This window comes from Pavona decussata, unplaced genomic scaffold (assembly GCF_977016875.1).
Source record: "Pavona decussata unplaced genomic scaffold, jaPavDecu1.1 SCAFFOLD_51, whole genome shotgun sequence".
Classification (NCBI taxonomy): domain Eukaryota; kingdom Metazoa; phylum Cnidaria; class Anthozoa; order Scleractinia; family Agariciidae; genus Pavona; species Pavona decussata.
In genome coordinates this window covers 2,355,936-2,376,062 of record NW_028145473.1, presented here as the reverse complement: position 1 = coordinate 2,376,062, position 20,127 = coordinate 2,355,936, and the positions used below count along the sequence as shown (strand labels likewise).

General features: G+C 37.7%; 2 protein-coding genes across 7 annotated transcripts in view; one reads left to right on the top strand and one right to left on the bottom strand.

The window, feature by feature from the left end:
• The window catches only part of LOC146481049 (uncharacterized), a 418,045-nt gene that overhangs the window by 268,688 nt on the left and 129,230 nt on the right, over window positions 1-20,127 (bottom strand). The gene's annotated exons all lie outside the window — the stretch shown is intronic.
• The window catches only part of LOC146481053 (phospholipid-transporting ATPase ABCA3-like), a 64,070-nt gene continuing 45,424 nt past the window's right edge, over window positions 1,482-20,127 (top strand). For 2 of the 4 annotated variants that reach the window (XM_085108720.1, XM_085108719.1), the window contains exons 1-7: window positions 1,483-1,630; window positions 2,658-2,734; window positions 8,706-8,740; window positions 13,547-13,627; window positions 14,774-14,917; window positions 19,093-19,222; window positions 19,769-19,874. In XM_085108720.1, the coding sequence (XP_084964846.1) occupies window positions 1,574-1,630; window positions 2,658-2,734; window positions 8,706-8,740; window positions 13,547-13,627; window positions 14,774-14,917; window positions 19,093-19,222; window positions 19,769-19,874 (630 nt within the window). In that variant the 5' untranslated portion in view covers window positions 1,483-1,573. Of the gene's footprint in view, window positions 1,631-2,657; window positions 2,735-8,705; window positions 8,741-13,546; window positions 13,628-14,773; window positions 14,918-19,092; window positions 19,223-19,768; window positions 19,875-20,127 lie in introns of those variants that run through there. The other 2 variants (XM_085108722.1, XM_085108721.1) reach the window with 2 other exon arrangements.

Here is a 20,127-nt window from a genome sequence, read left to right as displayed (position 1 = left end):
TTAGACCCAAAAAAATACGTCGGACCCCCCCGTCACGTTTATACCCGAGTAACCCACCTGGGGTATTTATCAGGTGGTAAATAAAGGGTTAATTAGTGCATATTAAAAATACAAAGGTTTAAATTTATTGGGTAGTGTTCTTATCGGTGGTGATCAGGGTGGTGATTTTACATGAAACCGTTAACTAAATTTAAATGCTACAAATAGCATTCGGGGTTCACTAAGGTCCATTTAAACGGTTTCAACATTTGCCCAACATTCGTTTAAAAAAAGTTGAATTGATTTTGAGCAAATGTTAGATCAATTACGGAGTATTCAGACGGTTTCAACTCCATTCAACATTTTCAAGTACAAGGAAAATGTTGACTTGATGTTGAATGAAAGTTCAAACCAATTAAATTTGATTCAACACACTCTCAACAAGCTTTCATTTTTTTACGCTTTCAAAAATGTTGAATGACCTGTTCAAACGCCCTCGACATTTGGTTCAGCAACTGTGTTGAACGCAAACGTTAAAAGGAGAAATTTAACAGCTATTCCGCTTATTCTTTTTCCGGAATACGGTCAATCGAACGCAACCTTAGACTCACAGTTTGCATGTGTATCCTGTGGTGCATTCTGTTTTCCTGATCCGGAATCAATCTCGTATCCAGAGTCTTCAGGCTTTTTGGTCAGCGGGGCAACGCCCGGAAGACTCTGGGGACATCGCAATCTAGTACCCAGAGTCTTCAGGCTTTTTGGTCAGCGGGTGGGCGCCAGGAGAGACCGTAAAATTCAAATTTCTTGATTGGCTGTTCCGTAACGGCTTCCATTGTTTTACCGCAGAAATCCTGCAGTGAAAAATTCGATGTCCCCAGAGTCTCTCCTGGCGACGAACCGCAGGCCAAAGAGCCTGAGGACTCTGGGTAATTTAGATTGGATCCGGAATGTGAAGAGCGAGAATTCTTCCAAAAGAATGCGCCATTCATGACAGACGGTAAATACATGTATTAGGAAACACCGGATAACACAACAACATTTATTTTACATATGAGATGTGTTCCACCCGCAGAAAGGAAAGATCTAATCGAGGCAGTGGAAGGGCAGTAAAATAACTAACTAACTAAATAAATAAATAAATAAATAAATAAATAAACAAACAAATAAATAAATAAATGAATAAATAAATAAATAAATAAATAAATAAATATAAAAAAACTGAACAGAAAGAGAAAGAGTTCCGACTGTCAATGAAAAGATATCGAGTGATGTACAAAATTAAAGGCGACATCTCCTTTAAAAAAATGAAATAAAGAAATGACACTGTGGGACTAAAACGCTTTTATGGCACTCATCGCTAAAATCTGCTACATCTGCTGGTTGGTATTTACAAACAGCTCTGTCCAGTATTTACTATTATATGTGGATTGTAGTTGATAAATAAACTATCTTCTCTACTGTTCCTTTTCACCCTTCAGTTAATCAGTAACTGTTGAGCGCTCGTACCAGTCCTACTCCGTACCACTCAAGAAAGTTTTTCACCGGTAGATTTCAGGTGAAGTGGGGCGGCCGCAGATCCCTTCAATGTTCTTCAATGGCGAATCGTTTCAGACAGTTTCGCCTTCTGTTATGGAAGAACTTTTTGCTTCAAGTAAGTTATTTTATCATGTACATGTTGTAGTGAAAGCCTTTTCTATGTGACCGAGTTGATTTGGATTCAGTGTGAAATCTTCCGCGTCGTGCTTCTTGTGATAGCTTCAATACCGTATTTTCTCGATTAAACGCCGGACCCCGATTAAACGCCGGCTTCGTATAAACGCCGGGTCAAAACTGCCGATTTTTAAATTAACACCGGGTGCGTTTAATCGGGGCCCCGGCGTTTATTAGGGGTCGAGGTCACAAGGACCGGATACATAATAGTAACCTCTTGCATGGCACTGTTACGACACATATACCAAGTACGGTATGCTGTTTTGGTATTTTAATAAACGTCCAAAGGAAAAAATACCGGCGTAACATAACTGGGATAGTTGCTGCACAACGAAAGAAAATATAGCAATGTATCCGTGTTCGTGTTGTATTATTGACGCACTTTCTTTCTTGTGTTGTGGTGCTCACTGTCGTTTGAATGTGGGAGGATCCCTCAAGCGTTTGTGTTTATAAGTTGTTTCAGTCTTTTCATGAGTTGTCCTTTCTGGGAGGAAATCGCGCATTGCACAGTAATAGGGACTTCAAAGCCACCTTGTTCCAAATTGCTTGCTCGATAGTTTTTCTGTCTCACTTTAGCTGAAATGTTCCCTCCATGTTTGACGAAGAAGCGAAGAGTCGATGATAGCTCCATAGGTATATGCCCGACATTTTTCCTTTCGTTACCAGGTCCATGCTCACTATAAACAGCCATTGCACATGGGTCGTACTTGCATGAGTAATTCAGGGAAAAATCGTCCAGCACTGACAAACTACCCCTAGGTTTCCGAGGATCAGTAATAATAAATCAACCTGGAAAAATGGCTGAAAATCGCATTTCATTAATAAACACCAGACCCCGATTAAACGCCAGCCTGGAAAAAACGCCAGGACAAAACTGCCGAATCTTAAATAAACGCCGGGGGCGTTTAATCGAGAAAATACGGTATTTATAAACAGTAAGAGCTTACATGTACACGTTCTTTCGACAGAAACGAAGACCCATTGGTACTGCGTTTGAGATCATTATACCTATTGTTGTGATGGGAATCCTTATTTTGATTCCGCTGTAAGTAATTAATTAATGAAGGTTGCAGTAATTTTAATTACTTTTAGGGTCGGACGCACTGGACCGACAAAATTTGGGCTTAACTACGCCCGGGGTAGTCAATCGATAATATCTAATCAATAGCATTTGGTAACAATTAATAAATCAATTTATTTTTTCGAAATTCGATAACAATCGATAAAAGATTTCGTTGTGAGTATTATCGATAATTATTAATTTTTGAATCAGAGCTATCGATTTTATTGATAAATATCGAATTTATCGAAACTAAATTATCGTTCCAATTTTCGAAACAGAAACACCAAAAGATATTTAAGAACTCGCAGAAACACTTATAACAAATTCCCTGTTCGTTAAACAATAAAAATTGCTTCATCTTTTCCACAAACTTTTAGTATTACTTGGCATGTGTGGTATTTGAAATCCGTTATAGATACCTGGTTGATTATTCCACTGTTTTATTAATTTGCTGATGTAACACAATCGCATGCTCGTTGCTCTTTCACCCAGTCTTTAAAGGGAAAGATTTTCGTGATTTTTGGAGTAAAGATATGAACAAATCATCTAGACGCCCTCGGGCTCGTAATCCAAATTCTTCTTGTTCCCCATATTTCTTAAGTTAAATTGTGGTTTCAAAACCAACGGAACAAAGGAAAAAGAGAAAAGTGAGACGACAACCTTGAAGCCGAGAAGCCGGAAAAAGAAAAAGAATTTACGTTTTGTAATCGAACCCAGTTAATCAAACAACAAACTCAGGAAGAACATCATATACAGTCTCTTTGGTCTATTGAAATCTACATTCAAAGAGTCACAATCAAATGGTCCCTCAATGGAAACAGGATAATTTTTATCGACTCAATAACGATCGATGAATCCGATGCAATCGATAACATTAACACTGCGTCGGCGTGTGAGTATCGAATTTTATCAATTGACCGATAAAGTCGATATCTTTTAAATTCAATTTATCGATAGATATCAATTTATCAAATGATTTTCCGATATCATTTTTTGTCGATTGACTACCCTGGGAGTAGGGAATACCCCGCCACTCCAAAACTAATCATCACACATCAGTGTATGACTATACCTCGTTATTTGTGTGAGATCCCCAGGGACCACACAATAATGGAGTGGCGGGGTATTCCCTAGTTACTCCAAAATTTGTTTGGCCCTTCTAAAAATCTTGACAAAATTTGTGTCTGCCAAATTTTTAATTTGTCAAGCGTGGGCGCACTGAGACTCAGCAAAATATTTGTTAACCACACGTGTCAATCACATGGAAAAAAACAACATCGCTTGCGCGCTGTTTGCCTGAAAGGTTACATGAGATCTCAGGATTCATGGGCTTATGGTGATCTTTAACTGCTTCGATTGAATATGTTGCCTTAGCATATTATTGCTTGTATTCTAGTTTTTTTCTTCCTTCAATTCGTCCAACTCCAGCAGAGGCAGTTGCTACTTCTACAATGTATGCCAGTGGAGGCCTTGCAATTCTTGGTTTGAAATTCATTTTCATAGGGGTAACATCCCCGAAGAATTCTTTTAGTGATAATAATAGAAATGACAGGCCTGCACAACTCACTGCGTTATGTTGTGTACATTTTATGAATGCTGCCTTATATCTTTGCAATTTATTATATTTTCTGAAATACTCCGACTAAAAATAGAGATCAAATTTTCTTGATTGACATTTACTTTCAAATCATGGCATGTAAATTAACAAATCTGTCAGATTTAATGCCTGACAAAAATTTGTCCTGCTCCGAGGCAGGACGACGGGGTCTTTGAAGTTTGGTAAGCCTTGACAAAATTTGGTATATCTAAAAATCACCGGGGGCACTTGTCTCAGGGAACTGGTGACAGATTTTTTCGCAAAATAAACAAAAATTTGCCCAGTGCCTCCAGGCCCTTTCACTTTTAATTGGTGCTGATATCCGCTTCCTCGGTATGTTATCGATGGGGAAATACGAAGATCTTTGTCAAACGGATTTGAAAGTAGTGACCAGGGCCCGGTTGTTCGAAAGCCGATTAACGCTAATCCCTGATTAAAAGTTAACCAAAGTTTTCATCTCGCCCGTTAAAAATGTTTTTCAATGCTGATTCTTAAAGTAAAAACAAAGAAAAGTTTAAGTCAAAACTGAAGGGCAAAAGTCTTTTGGAAAAATGTTTATTGATTAATAATTAAACTCGAATTAAACTTCACATTAACCTAGGATTAGCTTAATCGACGTTAGAACAACCCGGCCCAGGGGACTTTTCTTAGAGTGGAAAGATTTTCAAAGTTGCTTTGCCTTACATCTGATTCACTAACTACATGTAAAGTCATTTCAAGTCAGCTTTGAACTCCATGCATGCAAAACATGACGTCATAGTTATTATTATTATTATATTATTATTTATTTTTTTAAATTCTACGTGTATTTTTTGCCACTTGCAAACTGTCCTGACAAGGATCTCCAAGTTATTGATCTAGATGTGGATGTAGATGAAGACTGGAGTTAGCCTTCAGGTCATTCATCAGTCAAGTCCAGCAAGTGGCCACTCCCTCCCCCCTTCCCCCCTTCCCCAAACTGGGCTCTAGTGATCCATTTTTCCATATTGTCCATCCCGATGGTTGGACATTAGCTGGGGTATTTGACAGCCTCTTGATTTTCCCCTCACAGCACTGTTTGTTTTTTCTATCAGCCAAAAACAAATTATTTGTTAGTCAAATGTCTATTAGGAGGCCCGCGCAAAAACAACATGGTACTGAAATCTTGAGAATAAACAGGCACTGGAACAATAATGCAAAATAAGACTTATATGTGTACATCTGCAGGGCTGTCACTAAGATTTCAAGTTGCTGGATAAATACAACAAGTAGGCGGGGAATCAAACAGCTAGGAATTTCTTTTCAATTGGATCTATTTTTCTTCTACTGTATATTCCTATGAAAATAGCCGGGGGCCACGTTCTTAGTAACTGGGGAAAATCCCCGGCCCCTGCCTCTTAATGACAGCCCTGCATCTGAGATTTTGTTTGATCGAAATGTTCATTTATTTTATCTCTCAGTTTCTATACACTATGTTCATAATGGGTGTAAGTAACAGATTCTCATTTTTTTCCCGTTGATTTATGGCCAGCACGCTTCGCACTTGGGCCATAATCAACGGGAAAAAACTTGGTTCGTAACTTACAGTACGAACCTTGAACTCGGTTAGTGAAAGGTATTTATATAAGTGAAGGTAGTCTGTACATTGTAAGTCTGAAACAAAGAAATCAACTTGTTGTATGCAAAAAATGCCTTCTGCCTGGGGATCAGACTGGGCGGGGGGGGGGGGGGGGGGGTGCGCCACTGCCACTGAAAATGACTTTTGTTTTTATCCTGCAAAAGCAGACACTTTTTGTGGCACAGATATTTTCATTAGTGGGGATACAAAGGCTCTAAGTTGAATTTAATTTGGTGAGGGTCACAGTGACCTTAAATCCAGTCAAATTAATTCATAATCATTTTAATTACAGTAATTTAAACTGTTTTGCTTTCCAACCAAGATGGCATCAAAAACTTTGAAATTAGGACTATTGATATCAATAACCCATTCAGAACAATATAATTGTCATATTTTCATATATAGATTTAGTTTCTATACATTCAGAGCTTGCAGCACCCTTAAGGCTGCTTAAAAGTCATGGCAATCGCCGAAATATATCCAGGGGACGTGGAGCATGAAATTATACAATTGTATCAAGGATGTCACTACTTACTGTACTGTACTGTACTTACTGTACTACAGCCAAATCATGTCATGAACTCCATCTTTAATCACTGGCTGAAATTTCAACGGAACACAAATACTTGAGGCTAATTTTAAAAGTGCATAGTCCAAAAGGCTGGCTAGATTTATTAATAAGCCTACTGACGTTTTTCTTAGCTATAAATGTATCCCTGATGTATGTAAATTGTTACCTTGCATTTAAGTGATTTATATCTGGCATGATTAAATTCACTGACTATCAACTCTGCAAAATTGAAGCCAATTATCCATAGTGATGTGCATAGACTGCCCTGCAGTGCTCGTCTGCACTGGTATTGTAAGATCATGGGTTCAAAAAAGTTCTTATTTGTGATCACACAAGTTTTAGACCTCACTGCGTTGATATGATTTAATTACAGTACTGTCCTCTTTCACTCATAAATTGTGTGAACCACAGTTTATACATACTAAGGATGGTTTCATATATTCACATTAAGTCCAATTTAAATTACACACTATTGAGTACACTGTATATAAATTGTGCTTCTTTTTTTTAGGTAGAATTTGACAGCATTTTTGAAGAACAAATTAAAAAGATAACAATTATGAGTAATTATAAGTTATACATTAAATAAAATAATAGTTGTAATACTACTACTACAACTACCACAATAATAATAATAATAATAATAATAATAATAATAATAATAATAATTATAATAATAATTATGATCATCATCATTTTGTTATTGTGGACTTGAATTAGTCTGAAATGTCAGCCGTCTCCTCCCCCTTAACCCACAGGGGGCGGGGGAGAGAGAGACGTCTGAATTCCGAGTGTTATAATGTCGTCCGTTGACGTCACACAGTAATTTATGCAAATTTGCATAAATAAAAACCTTTGAAACCAAATGGCGGCCACGAGTCATGGAGGCGCATGGAAGCATTGCAGCATGCATAATGTAGGAGACAAAGCATCAAGAATGTATGAACTGGATCGCACTTCATTTTCCATTGAAGATGAATTGAAAAATGTTCCGATAAATGTTATTAGTCAATAAAGTGTTGACAGGCTAGACACGACTCATGTTAACGTGGTATGGTGGTATGAAATGTGATTTCTCGTTATGGTTTTGCTTTTTTGGACTGTTTTTCTTTTTGTATGAAATAAGAGTAGGTCCTTCAGAATATTTCTCGAAGCAATGGTTGGTTTTGAATTAAAAGTCATTTGCTCCTCAAGATGTTTTTGAGGTTAGGCAACGCCGGGTGGTAAGTTGTGACAAAAGAAAGAATTTTGTTTCGCACTTTATCGTTTTGTTGTAAATCCGACTTCCGTTCAGCGAAAATCAGAGGGTATTTTTTCAATGAGATTGTGAGGGTAGCCTCTAGCCCAAAAGTGCGTTTTGAAGTGGATGATGTTGTAATAGAATGATTTTGCAGAGGTGTTTCGAAGAAGTCTCAAGGCTTCATTTTTTATTAGTTCTTTTCTGACCCCGGTGGGAGGCAGGAAGAAAAATGTGTACTTGAAGGTCTCTGTAGGTTTAAACCCCGCATGATTGTAGAATCGCTGAGCCTTCTGAGAACCAACTACTCAGTGAAATTATTCTATTGCAATACCACCAACTTCAAAACGCGCCTTCAGGCAAGAGGCTATCAACACAATCTCATTGAAAAAAATTACCTCTGAGATTTTTAAATTCACTGAACGGAAGTCGGCTTTACAACAAAACGAGAAAGTGCGAAATAAAATTCTTCCCATCTTCACAACTTACCACCCGGCTCGAGAAATATTGAAAGAGCCTCCCACCTATCTCATACCAAAAAGGAAAATCTTTAAGAGATATACTCGCGAGAGCAAAACCACGTTAAAGGAGAAGTCACTTTTCACACCAGGAACTTATGAGTTGTGTCTTGCCTGTCAACACTTTATATTTCCTGCCGAAATGAAATATCTGTTTTCGCAAGTTCGACCAATAGGAGATGGTTATCTATTTCAATTAGGGAAGAACTAATCAAAAACTACCTACCATATTCGCAAAAGTAAGTGACGTCAACGGACGACATTATAACGCTCGGAATTCAGACGTCTCTCTCTCCCGCGCCCCCTGTGGGTTAGGGGGAGGAGACGGCTGACATTTCTGACTAGACTTGAATATGACTGGCTCGAAATCAATGCTCAGATGATCATGGTTTTACCGACCAATTTTATTGACTTTTTTTTTCTTTTTAATTAGGACTTCATCTGAGGCTCACAAGGACCACTGTTTTTGTAAGTAATACACAGTCATGCAACTTTCTAATAACTCAACCCCCCTCTATTTGAAGCCCCTCCTTTCCATGTATATGTAGCAAATTAAAAATCAAGCATATAACGTACTTGTAATAGTAAAAGCATTTATTAGCCAACTTGTCTGTATGAAAACTTGGTCTTCAAAAATTTAATGTTGAGACACTTAGAGTATTAATAATTATTGTGTTGAGGTGAGAATCACAATGTGACACACAAGCCATTACATGTAATATTGTTTCAGTCAGTTGCGACGGTAGATTTAAAAATAGAGCATGTTCCAGTTTTGTTCATGCTTGGAAATCAGCACACCCCCCCCCCCCCCCCTTCTTCCTTTTAGCATGAAGGTGTGGTAGTGTCACTTGGTTATATAGCATTGGATTTTGAATCACGTCACTTTCGGTTGGAAGATCAGAGAGTTGATGGCTGAAGGCTGGGTCAGTTGCTGTATTGTTGTGTTGTTTTCCCAGACAAGTAACTTTCACATTGTCCAGCTGGCTCTCTTCACCGGTACGAAAAATAAATGGGTTATTAGTGTATACCTACAAGCTTTTTGTGAGCCAAATGCATGAGATTTTTGTCTCGTCATGACGGGGATTTCCGAAAATTGTCCAGTCACTTCCGAAGATTTCCAATGATTTTCCCAAGACTTACAAATGAAGGTCTGAGAGCATAACCGCCTTATGTCGAATTTTAGCGCAGCTTTCGATTTCGCACGGATTTGTACGAATTTTGGCTCTGCCTGCTTTGGAAAACATTTCGCGGTTTTACAATCAAGGACAAAACTCCTTGAGAAAACCAAACGCGAACAGAACAAAAACCACTTGCTTACTTCTCCCTCCCACCCCCTCCCCCTATGCAATGAGAAGCGAACACAGACAGCCAAAAAACCACTCACTTACTGTTTCTCCCTTCATAATTCTACCACAGTTACTTCTCCCTCCCCCCCTCCCCCTTATGCAATGTTGATGTGGGAAGTGATGCTTGCCAGGAAACTGTTCGTGACCCAAAAGACAACATTGAGTCAGGGGGAGGGGGAGGGGGATTTGGTAGTTTGCTTGTCTACAAGTGAACGCGCTTGGAAGGCAAATTTTTTTATAGGTTTTGTCCACGGCAGACTCGTTTTCCAAATTATCGGTTGGCTAAAAGTTTCCACTGTCCACGAGCCGTGTTTAGCCGCACCAGTTGTTGTTTCTATAAGTAACGTTTGAGATGATATCATGGTTTGCTTTTGCGGGTTGTAACAAGCCCAAAATAGATCAAGGCAGTCGGGATAAACAACTTGCGTATCGTACTGGCTAGCTGGTTTCGCTTTTGTTTGGTGAAGTTTGTAAACGCACGACATCTATGGATCTTTTGAAAAGTTATGAAATTGACGAATGCAGTTCACAGGAACTGGTGGAAATGTTGTTCAAAGAATCCCTCCTTGGTAGTGATGACTGTGCCGTGGCGAATTTTTCAATTCGATTATCAAATCCCGCGGGAGCATCAGAGACAAATCCCGCCATGTGCAAGGTGTTTTGCAAGCCTTAGTTGTGGTTTGCCAGGCTTGAAATTCGGTATGTAACGATTAACTTGACAATTTCAAGGCAATGATTCAACAAAAGTACGATTAACATAGATTTTCAACGGTTATAACACCGACTGCTCTTAAAAATAATAGATAGTCTTTACCTTTTAATAGAACTGCCGTTAATCGTTGTTAATCGTTGAAATGGCTACATGTCTTCCTGTTAATCGTGTAGAATGCTAGTATTTTGCGTTATCAAGAGTGATATGTCGACAAACGGGACAAAGCTGGATTTTACGCCAGGAAATGGACACATTTTCTCTTGGAGAATGTAACTGTTTACATTTCGGACATTCCTGTCACGTACGTAGTAGTTTGTAACAGAATCAAATAAAAGCGTGACAGCATTCTTTTCGTTGCTCCCGCGGAAAACACCGCTTTCGTGTGCCGTGTTTCAAAGACAACGAGTGTATATTGAATACAAGTATTTCATCCTCAGTGCATTGTCCTCTTGGTCATCCAGTGTCTATAATGTTACCGATATATCTTTACAAGATGGTAAAATTTCTCAATGGCATTAATACGAAACACAAAGCGGCGTGAAAAAAATACTGGACAATGGTTTTCAATCGAATTGCAGTTCACATGCAACAGTTTAGACAAATCCGAGCTACATCGAAAAACGGGCTGAAATTCGACATAAGTCGGTTATGCTCCCAGCCCTTCAAATGTTGCCGAAAATGTCCCAAGATATTCCGACAACCTTCGGACACGTTAATACGATTCGAACCAATTGCAGACATTTGAAAGCTTTAGCGATTGTTATAAAGAGCAAAAAAATAATACAAAACAAATCTGAAATGAAATGAAGTTTTTGTAGAACAGCTCGTCCGGATTTGTGAGTCAGGCGTGAGAAATTGTCCTTGATGCATGAGATTGATGTGTTTAGTCCGCGGGCATGAGCGTTGGGAGGTATATTATTTAAGTGCCATACTTCTGGGGTGTCCCAACCATTGGGGTGTAGTTACTCCTTGTTGTCTCATGCAGTAGTACAGAAACCAGGGTGAGCTTTGGCTGTGTGGGCCACTTGACCTGAAAATATGTGTAAATTAATAGAGATCTCTGGGGGATTGATAGAGTTCTCACAGTAAACACTGTAGTTTACCACAGTTGTTGGTGGGTTAATAAAGTGTAATAAGGGAGGGCATGAACCCAACATTTTTCCCTTACACTCTCTCGTTGTCTTCACTGCATGTTCTTGTCTTGTGCAAACCATATAATACTGTAGATCAAGAGAACTTGCCTTTATATACTATTATTAATAGTTAATTATTAAAGCACTCATGTTATGTACTACATGTAGATCTTTCCAAGAAAATAATTATCATGGATTCTTATTATAATACTGTTGTTATGATCATTATTATAATGGCAGTAAAAAGTAACTTCTGGATGCCCAGATATCCTAAACAATGATTGGGCGGCCAGCTGTAACCAATCAATGCAACGACCAAAGTCCTTACTATTAAAATCCCAACTCCTTATCATAAAATCCTAGTAATTTGTTGTTATTATTATTATTATTATTATTATTATTATTATAAAATATTATTATTATGGCCTCTACAGTCGTGTATTGTTATTATATTATTATTCTCACCATCGTTGACGCAAGTATATAATTACATGCCCACGATGCCTTTAGTTAGCAAGCTTATTGACATCTATGTCCAAGCATGCATGGCATGGTATGATCAAACTTTGATTCTAGTGAATATTAACCTTTTGTATACTGAGTGGCCATTAATAATGGCTGATTGCAGACTCCTTAAATGATGTTGCCCAGTCTTAACAAGACGAAAACCATTGCAACAATGACAACAATCACAGCAACTATTAACTCTCATTTATTATAACAACTTAACATAAAAGGCGTATGTATGTTCACCAAAACTGCTTTTTGCCCAGTTGTGCTTTTGTTTAAAAAAGGTGAATAAAATATTGAAATACTAAATGAATTATTACAAACGAACATACATTTAAATAAAGCCTCAAGACATTAAGAATCCTTTAGTAGTGTTGAAACTAAGCTCTATGGAAGTGGATTCTGTCTGCTAAGTCCTAGTTCTCTATAATTAACTTAGTGCTTGTCAGCAGGCAATTTGCAGATTTTCCGTCTGTACAAAAATCAGTGCTGTACCATACAATGTCCTAATATCTGAACATTAATGGGCTTTTAAATCTACATGTATTGGGTCATTCCAGGAAATATCTGAAGTGTCACCGAACTAAACTTTCAAATCGTGTAAACTGTCAGTCGAAATGACCCCTGCAGAAGACTTTTTCAAGTTCAACCCCCCTCCGCCTGGATTTCCAGAGTCTTTCACCCCCCCCCCCCTGTGGGGGGGGGGGTGGATTTTTTCTGAAACAACCCATTTACAAAAAAGTGGTAGCATGGCACCTGGAATATATAACATCCTATACTACAGTTGCCAACAATAATGGGTGATTGCAGCTGTTCCTATAATGACAGTGACCTACTATTAACCGCAACAACAAACAACAATTTATTTTCATAACTATTAACTTAGACATTTTTAAACTTAATTAACAGGTCCAAATCATCACACATAATGATTATTTGGCATGTTTAGCTGCATTGGTCACCCAATAGAAACTCAGAGATCTGGTCAACAAATGGAATACTCTAAGATACTTATAAAAATTAATATTAATACCAGTTATTTAAAATGAAAGGCGGCATGCAGTGTACCATGTACATGTAGGTTATGTATGATGTATATACTTGATTTAAACTGTTAGCTAGCAGTTAAGTTGTGCAGAGCGGTTTTCAATTGAGTGTCAGAGGCAATTTCGCGTTTGCTTTGGTTTTGCATAAAACTCGCGCCACTTACTCAACCAATGGAATTCCAAACCAAAACCAATAGTGTTTTAGCCGCAGGCGTTTTCCCATGCTTGGTACCAGTCGCATGTATTTGCTTCGAATTCTGATTGGTTGTTGTGTTGTTTACATCTGTTGCGATTGCATGGCCACAGTAATTACTTAATTGGTTTTGGTTTTACAACACTCATTTACAATTTTGATAATGGCTTTATACATATGTACATGTACACTGTACCCAGCAGGCAGTCAATAATCAGAGTGAAAATAACTGGACCTTGTTTCTGCATCCAGAGACATTATTGTTGAAGATATCAGTATTTTATTGTCAGTGTTGTTAAGAGACATCTGAGACAAATTGTTTATTTTGTTTTAGCTGCCTTTCAACCATCACCAATATCTTCCATAGGAATTTGGGAAGGGTCACTACTGGCATTCTACCCAACAACCAAAATAGGTAGGAATTATTTACAAATTGAACCAAATTAGATTTAGTGGATATTTATATTTATATAATAAATTATCATATAATCATTATTACAGTATAGTAAAGTTGGACAGGAACAGACACCATTGGGTCTGTTGCACTTACTCTATGTCCAGGAACTAGCCATAAAAAGGTTACAATAATTAAACTGTTTGCAGGGTCAATGATCTGATGAAGATCGATGCTTTGATCCATGGTCGGAATACTAAATATACAATAATATTTATTGTAAATCATACTTTAGAAGCTTTTGTATTATTGAAGGGGTGCCTGAAAAAAAGCCCCAAGTGACTTCTGATAAAAAGCTAGATTCTCCTTCCAAATTTCATTGTATTCACTTGTGAAACAAAAGGAGAATTTGACCTTACATCAAAAGTCACTTAGGGCCTTATTCCACGCACCCCTTCAATTATGCACCAATTAGGATGTTTTACATTTGAACTATTAAGTTTGAAAGTACATTAAACACTCTGTCGAAATTTCTGTCAGTGTTAATTTTTATTAAACATTTTTTGTTGTTGACTGGTATTCGGCTGGATTAGAAAATATGAAGTACAGCTGTACCTACATCTACATTTGTACCAGGTGATATTTACATGAGTGTTTGCAGGGCTCTGAGATGATGGTTATGCACAAGATCTGCTTGTCATGCTTAAACTGCAGCTCTAATTATAATCTTGGACATACCATTACTCAACGGAATCCAGAAATAAACTAAGTTCATGATTAAAAGTTAATTTTCATGTGTTTCCTCCACTGTAATATGGTTTTCCCATTAATAAAAATGTGATTGGCTGATTATACAGTAATGGCTGTCAACTGTAATCTGCTGCCTGGGTGAAATGGCAATTGTATTGAATTAATTTTATGATTTTGCTTATTAATAAATTACATGTATACGACATGATATTATACCTTTTTAGAATTCACTTAACAACTGGTTAAAGGTAATGAACTGTGGTTTGTTGTTCAGTTAAGAATTTGTTCAGAATCATGATTTGGAGTCCTACCCCTCCTCCTGGGGCCTGGCCCCCTTCATGCTCCCATCAACATCCCTTGCTTCCCTCAAATTCACGAACCATTCACTGGCTGATGTTATGTTGGCTGCCACTATAGTGTCGGAGTTGATGGCAAAGGTAGAGAAAATCTTGAACTATGAGGTGACAGCAATAAATAGCAGCCAAAACACAGGGAAACTGTGGTCATCTGGTGATAGCATGGCAGACGAAGTATCAGAAAACAAAGAGAAATACCTTGGAGGTAAGTCATGTTGGTTGCTTTTTTGGTTAATGATTTATCACATTTTACCTTAATAATCTTTCACCTCAGTAGGCAATTTGAAAACGACTGCAATTCTTAGTCCAATATTTAAATGTTTTTCATGCTCAGAGCAGCTTTTGTTTAGGGATTGAATCCCTGAACTTCTGGGTTAAGATGTCCTTAATAATTTTAAGTCATATACTGTGAACAGAAATTTTTCTCACACTTAAAAAATACAGTCGAACCTCCCTTTGCGACCACCTCTCGTAAGCGACCGACTTTTCCAAAATACCAAAAGTTTTCAAGTCAATTAAATCACTATATATGGAACCTCTCGTAAGCGACCACTCTTAGAGATGATTGATTTTGTTTAAAATTTTCAATTGTTTTTAACCTCCCGTAGGCAACCATTCTGCTGTTTCTCTGATCTCACGGTGGAAGTTGCAAAATATGTCGCTGTAACATATTGGCCGACACAATTACAGCAGACGCCGTATTAAAATCTCACAGCCGGAGCTACCGAAAGTGTCTCCCGAAATAGCTTTTACATTGAAGCAATTGATAAGATACACATGCACTATAGTGTACACTTTAATCAGGTTGAATCCCTTGTAGGAAAGAAACTCTCTTATCTTGTTAATAGCATGCAAGTACATGCATGACCGGTGCTCAATCTCTCAACCTTGTATTTGTCAACAGAAAAATTGTGGCGATAAAGAACGTCAACTGGATTATGCAACAAACAAACAAACAAACAAATAAACGCGAAAGTTGAAGATGTTTCAAGCTTGAAATCTAACATTGCCAAAATATCGTTTGCTCCTAAATCAGGCAGTCTAAAGAAAATTTCTTACTTTGGGTTTCGATAAGCACTGGCAAAAGGGTTAGGTATCCGCAATTACCATATGTAAATTAACCGAAATTTAGACCCCTCGTGGTCTCACCACTGGCAAGCGACCACCTCCCGTAAGCGACCACATGTCCTTGACATTATGGGTGGTCGCTTACGGGAGGTTTGACTGTATATAAAAAAGTTAATTCTAAGACTGTAATTTTTACATTTTATTTTGGTAGCCTTTCATATATGTAGTGATTTAGTCAATAGGAAGTAATTATACAAAGTTACTGTAAAAATTAATATATAGTTACCAAAATATAACTGAATCCTTTTTGGCAGGGTGACCACAACACCAAATGATTATAAAATATTTAGAGCAGGCCTTTAGTATACATTGTAGTGGTAGCTCCAAGGACGTTGGATACATTTTGTAGTAGCGTTGGAAACGAGAGATTCTTTGTGACAGGTTGTTTAGCTATACATGTACGTGACTATGTTGAACACATAGGACGTAAAAATTTAGGAGGGCATGTCCTTGGCCAGATCTCGGCTGAGGTCTCGGCTGGAAGGGAGCAATTATTGGAATAGGAGTGGTCAGTAACAAAATGACACTCAAGGGGAAGTGCTTATTAGAAAGGTGCGCTAATATTGGAAGGAAAACTAAATCAAATTATTACAGTTAGCGTAGTTATGACCAAATTCATGGATTTATGGCAGGAACGCACAGTGATCGTGGCCATAATTTTAGATAAATGTGGCAAGATCTCATTGCGAGTTGCGTTGATCACAGTAAGATTTGTCTGATATCACAGACTGAGCTTTCTTGATGTTCAAATTAATTAAAATGCATAAATTATGCATTTTAATTAATAAATAATTTGAATGAATGGGAAAACATACACTTTCGCTTTTCCGTTTAACGGTCAAAACCGTTTAATATACGTTTAAACGCTTTCGTGAACCGTTTAAACGGTTGTGCTATCCGGTTCTCAGAACCTAGCATGCGTTTAACGCTTTAGAGAAAACGTTTAAACGGTTTGGATATCCGTTTAAAAGAAATTAGCACCATTAACGCTTTAGTGAAAACGTTTAAACGGTTTGCTTATCCGTTTAAAAAATTAGCATCCGTTTAATGCTTATTCGTGTTTTCCTTCAAAGAACCTCAGAAAATCTTGTTCCTCGCGTCGTGATATTGCCGAATGAAACTTGATACATGTGAACGATTTTGGTTGCCTAGCACCTGACTGAAATCTTGCCATTGCTCACACAGTTTTCTGTTTTACCCTTAGCCTTTCACCCACGGAATTGCCTTGGATCTTTAAAGTTAGTTGAATGATTACATTTTGCGGCCGGAGAAAGAAATGCGTGAAGTGTTGTGTTTGGCTGTTTGTAAATTCAGTGTGTATGTCCTGATCTTATCGATTACGCTTGACACTGAATGAGATGAGATTTTGGTAATATAAATCGAAACCCGCTAACTCGAAAGAAATCCGATTTCCCCTGGATTTGACGCTATTATTTCAGCCGGTTAACTTCAACTCCTGTTCCTATGAAAAAAAAAAATACGACTGACCTGAAATTTGCATACATGAAAAGTGACGTCGGAAAACCTTCGTGGTATCAAATAAAATGTTCTTCTCGATTAATCCCGCTTCTCTTCGATATTAAGGAACTCTGCTTGTCTATAAGATTGTCAATTAACTTGCAGTTCGGTCGGGTAGCAAAGAGCAACTTAATTGGTGCTTTTGGTTTTAGGGCCTGTGTGTTACTCAATTTTCAAAAACATTGGTTTAGGATGACACCGTCACTGCCATTGGTGTATCGCCACTTACACTTTCCGGCGAAGGAACGTGAGCGTGTCGAAAGTGGAACTTATGGCTTCCCGTTAATTTAAACATCTCATGCTATGTCTTTTGTTGTGAATCAATGGTTATAGCTAGTTTATGTTTACGTTCTGCCTGAAACAGATCTTCGCGGAGAGTAAAGACCACAATTAATAAAAGCTTGCGTATGTTAGTTTGTCTTCGCGATATCCGTTGTTGTAAGTTTTCCCTCAAACGATCACGACAGCTGAACCGTATCTTAAACTATCCGTTTTTGGACTTTGGTCAACCGTTTAACGCTCTGAGCTGTCCATTTAAACGACAGCAATCTTCATTTATATCATCGTTAAGTGTACACTTAATTTGTAAATATATAAATGTATAAGTACAGAGAAATACAACTTCTTTTACTAAACACACTAGACCGCAGGTAGCGAAAGCTAATCAAAGTGGGCAGAGTAAGACAAGAAGAAGATATACAATATATTAAAGAGACACTAAAAGAAATAAGGGAGTAGAATAGTAATATTATACTGAGAGAATGAAGTGATTACTCTATAAAAATAAATTCATACATATATATATGTATATGTATATGTTATACACTGGCGGTTTGTGGTTATAAGTTATGAATATTGCAACAGTTTAGAGATCAGAGTAGACACGTCAACATAGGTATCCTCAAGTGACAGAACCTTAAATAGTGCTTCGTGTAGTTTTTTCTCAAAGCTACGTTTGGATAGTTTCTGAAGTAATAGATCAGACACGAGGAAGAGTGTTTCCTCCGATTTCCAGACACCGAGAAGTAGGTTGGAAAAACGAGGCGCAGCCAAGTTTTTTTTAACCAACTTCGAGGTGTTTGGAAATAGGAGAAAACACTCTTTCGAGTGTTCTCAAACTATTGATAATTCTTGGAGAAATTCGAAGCAAAAGTTCACAAAATTTTATGATAATTAAGATCACATTTCCAAACCTCCTTCACGACAGTGATTTCCTTTGTTTTCTCTTCATGAATTATTAATGAGTTTGAGAATATTGGATGGAACACTGTTCCATATTTTAGCTCCAATTCTGGGAAAGGAATTTTTCAATTGATTTGTTTGAGAGCGTTTGATATAGAAATTGTATTTGGATGAATAGAGTGGAGATGTTAGGTGGAGTAAGGTTATTAGATACGTCATGCATAATGGAGGAAAAGTAATGGCAACCCTTTAACGCTTTCACCTATCCGTCAACCGTTTAATGCTCTAAGCTATCCGTTTAAACGGTTATGGAAATCGTTTAAATGCCTGAGGTAGCCGTTTAAAACCGTTTTTTTAAACCGTTTAACGGAAAAGCGTTAGTGTACGTTTTCCCATTCACGGTCACCAGATTGTTATCAGTGTCACAATTGCACCACCATCGTGGTGAAATTCACGGATGCTGCCACTGCGATTGCGCCAAAAAGTTTACATGGGGTATATTTGTTAAGGACTGACTGTCTCACTTGATGGTTTGGATAATTTTCTCGTCAGCTATTGAGTTCTATATTGAAGATAAAAGCCAACTTCCTCATCAAGTCAGATATGCCATTCGTCTGTTTAACACATGGGATACTGCTTCCACTTATCCTCCTTACCAGACAGACGGCGCAGGCTATGCAGGGTAAGCATCCCAAGTTCATGTGCTTTTATTAATAAATATACAGCTATTTCAATTAACGTTGTCGGATCAAAGTGTAAAGCTTTAAGACAAGACCTCAAGATTCTGTGTATTTGTTATGAATAACTTCATCAAAATCAGCTGTTCCTCGTCTGTCCACTGAAGATATACGATGGCGAGCCATTTGAATGAAAGAAATATTAGGATATCAAATGGATGAGGTGGCAGCCTCTTTGAAGATGTCTTTAAGCTTTAAACTTTGATCCGACAACGTTAATAGCTGTATAATGTCAGTGCCAAGTGCAAAGGTCGATCCTTCAGGATACTGTTAAGGATCCTGCAATTTTTTTATTAACAAGTGGATATTAACATTACGTTCTTGTAGTGGAAGTGCAGTGACAGGACTGGGGGAGGGTTGATGTAGACTATTAGTGACTTCAGATCAGATTAATATGTACTGACTAACTAATAAGAGACAGCAAAATCAAGTATTTCAGTGTAACGTTGAACATTTAATTTATGACATTTGTTTTCTCGTTGTACATGTAGGTCGCGGTATAACGACAAATTCTTGCCATTGCAGTATGCAGTAGACATGGCTATTATGCAGATGCAATCAGCTTTGAAACAAGACAAGGTTCCAGTAACGATGCAGGTCTGGGAAAAACACAATTTAGCAAAGAAGCCTTGTGTCATTGCTTAGCACCATCATCATAGTGTTGTACAGTCATAGCATCTTTTTGTCATAGTACCGTATGGTCGCGGTGTTAATTATAGATTATAGTGTGACAGAGGCATAATATCAGACCGTCTAAAAAAATTATGTATCTTTTTATCACATATCACATGTTCAGTAAAAAAGCTGACTGCATATTGTTTTAAATCTTTGTTCTTTTATTAGATATGCA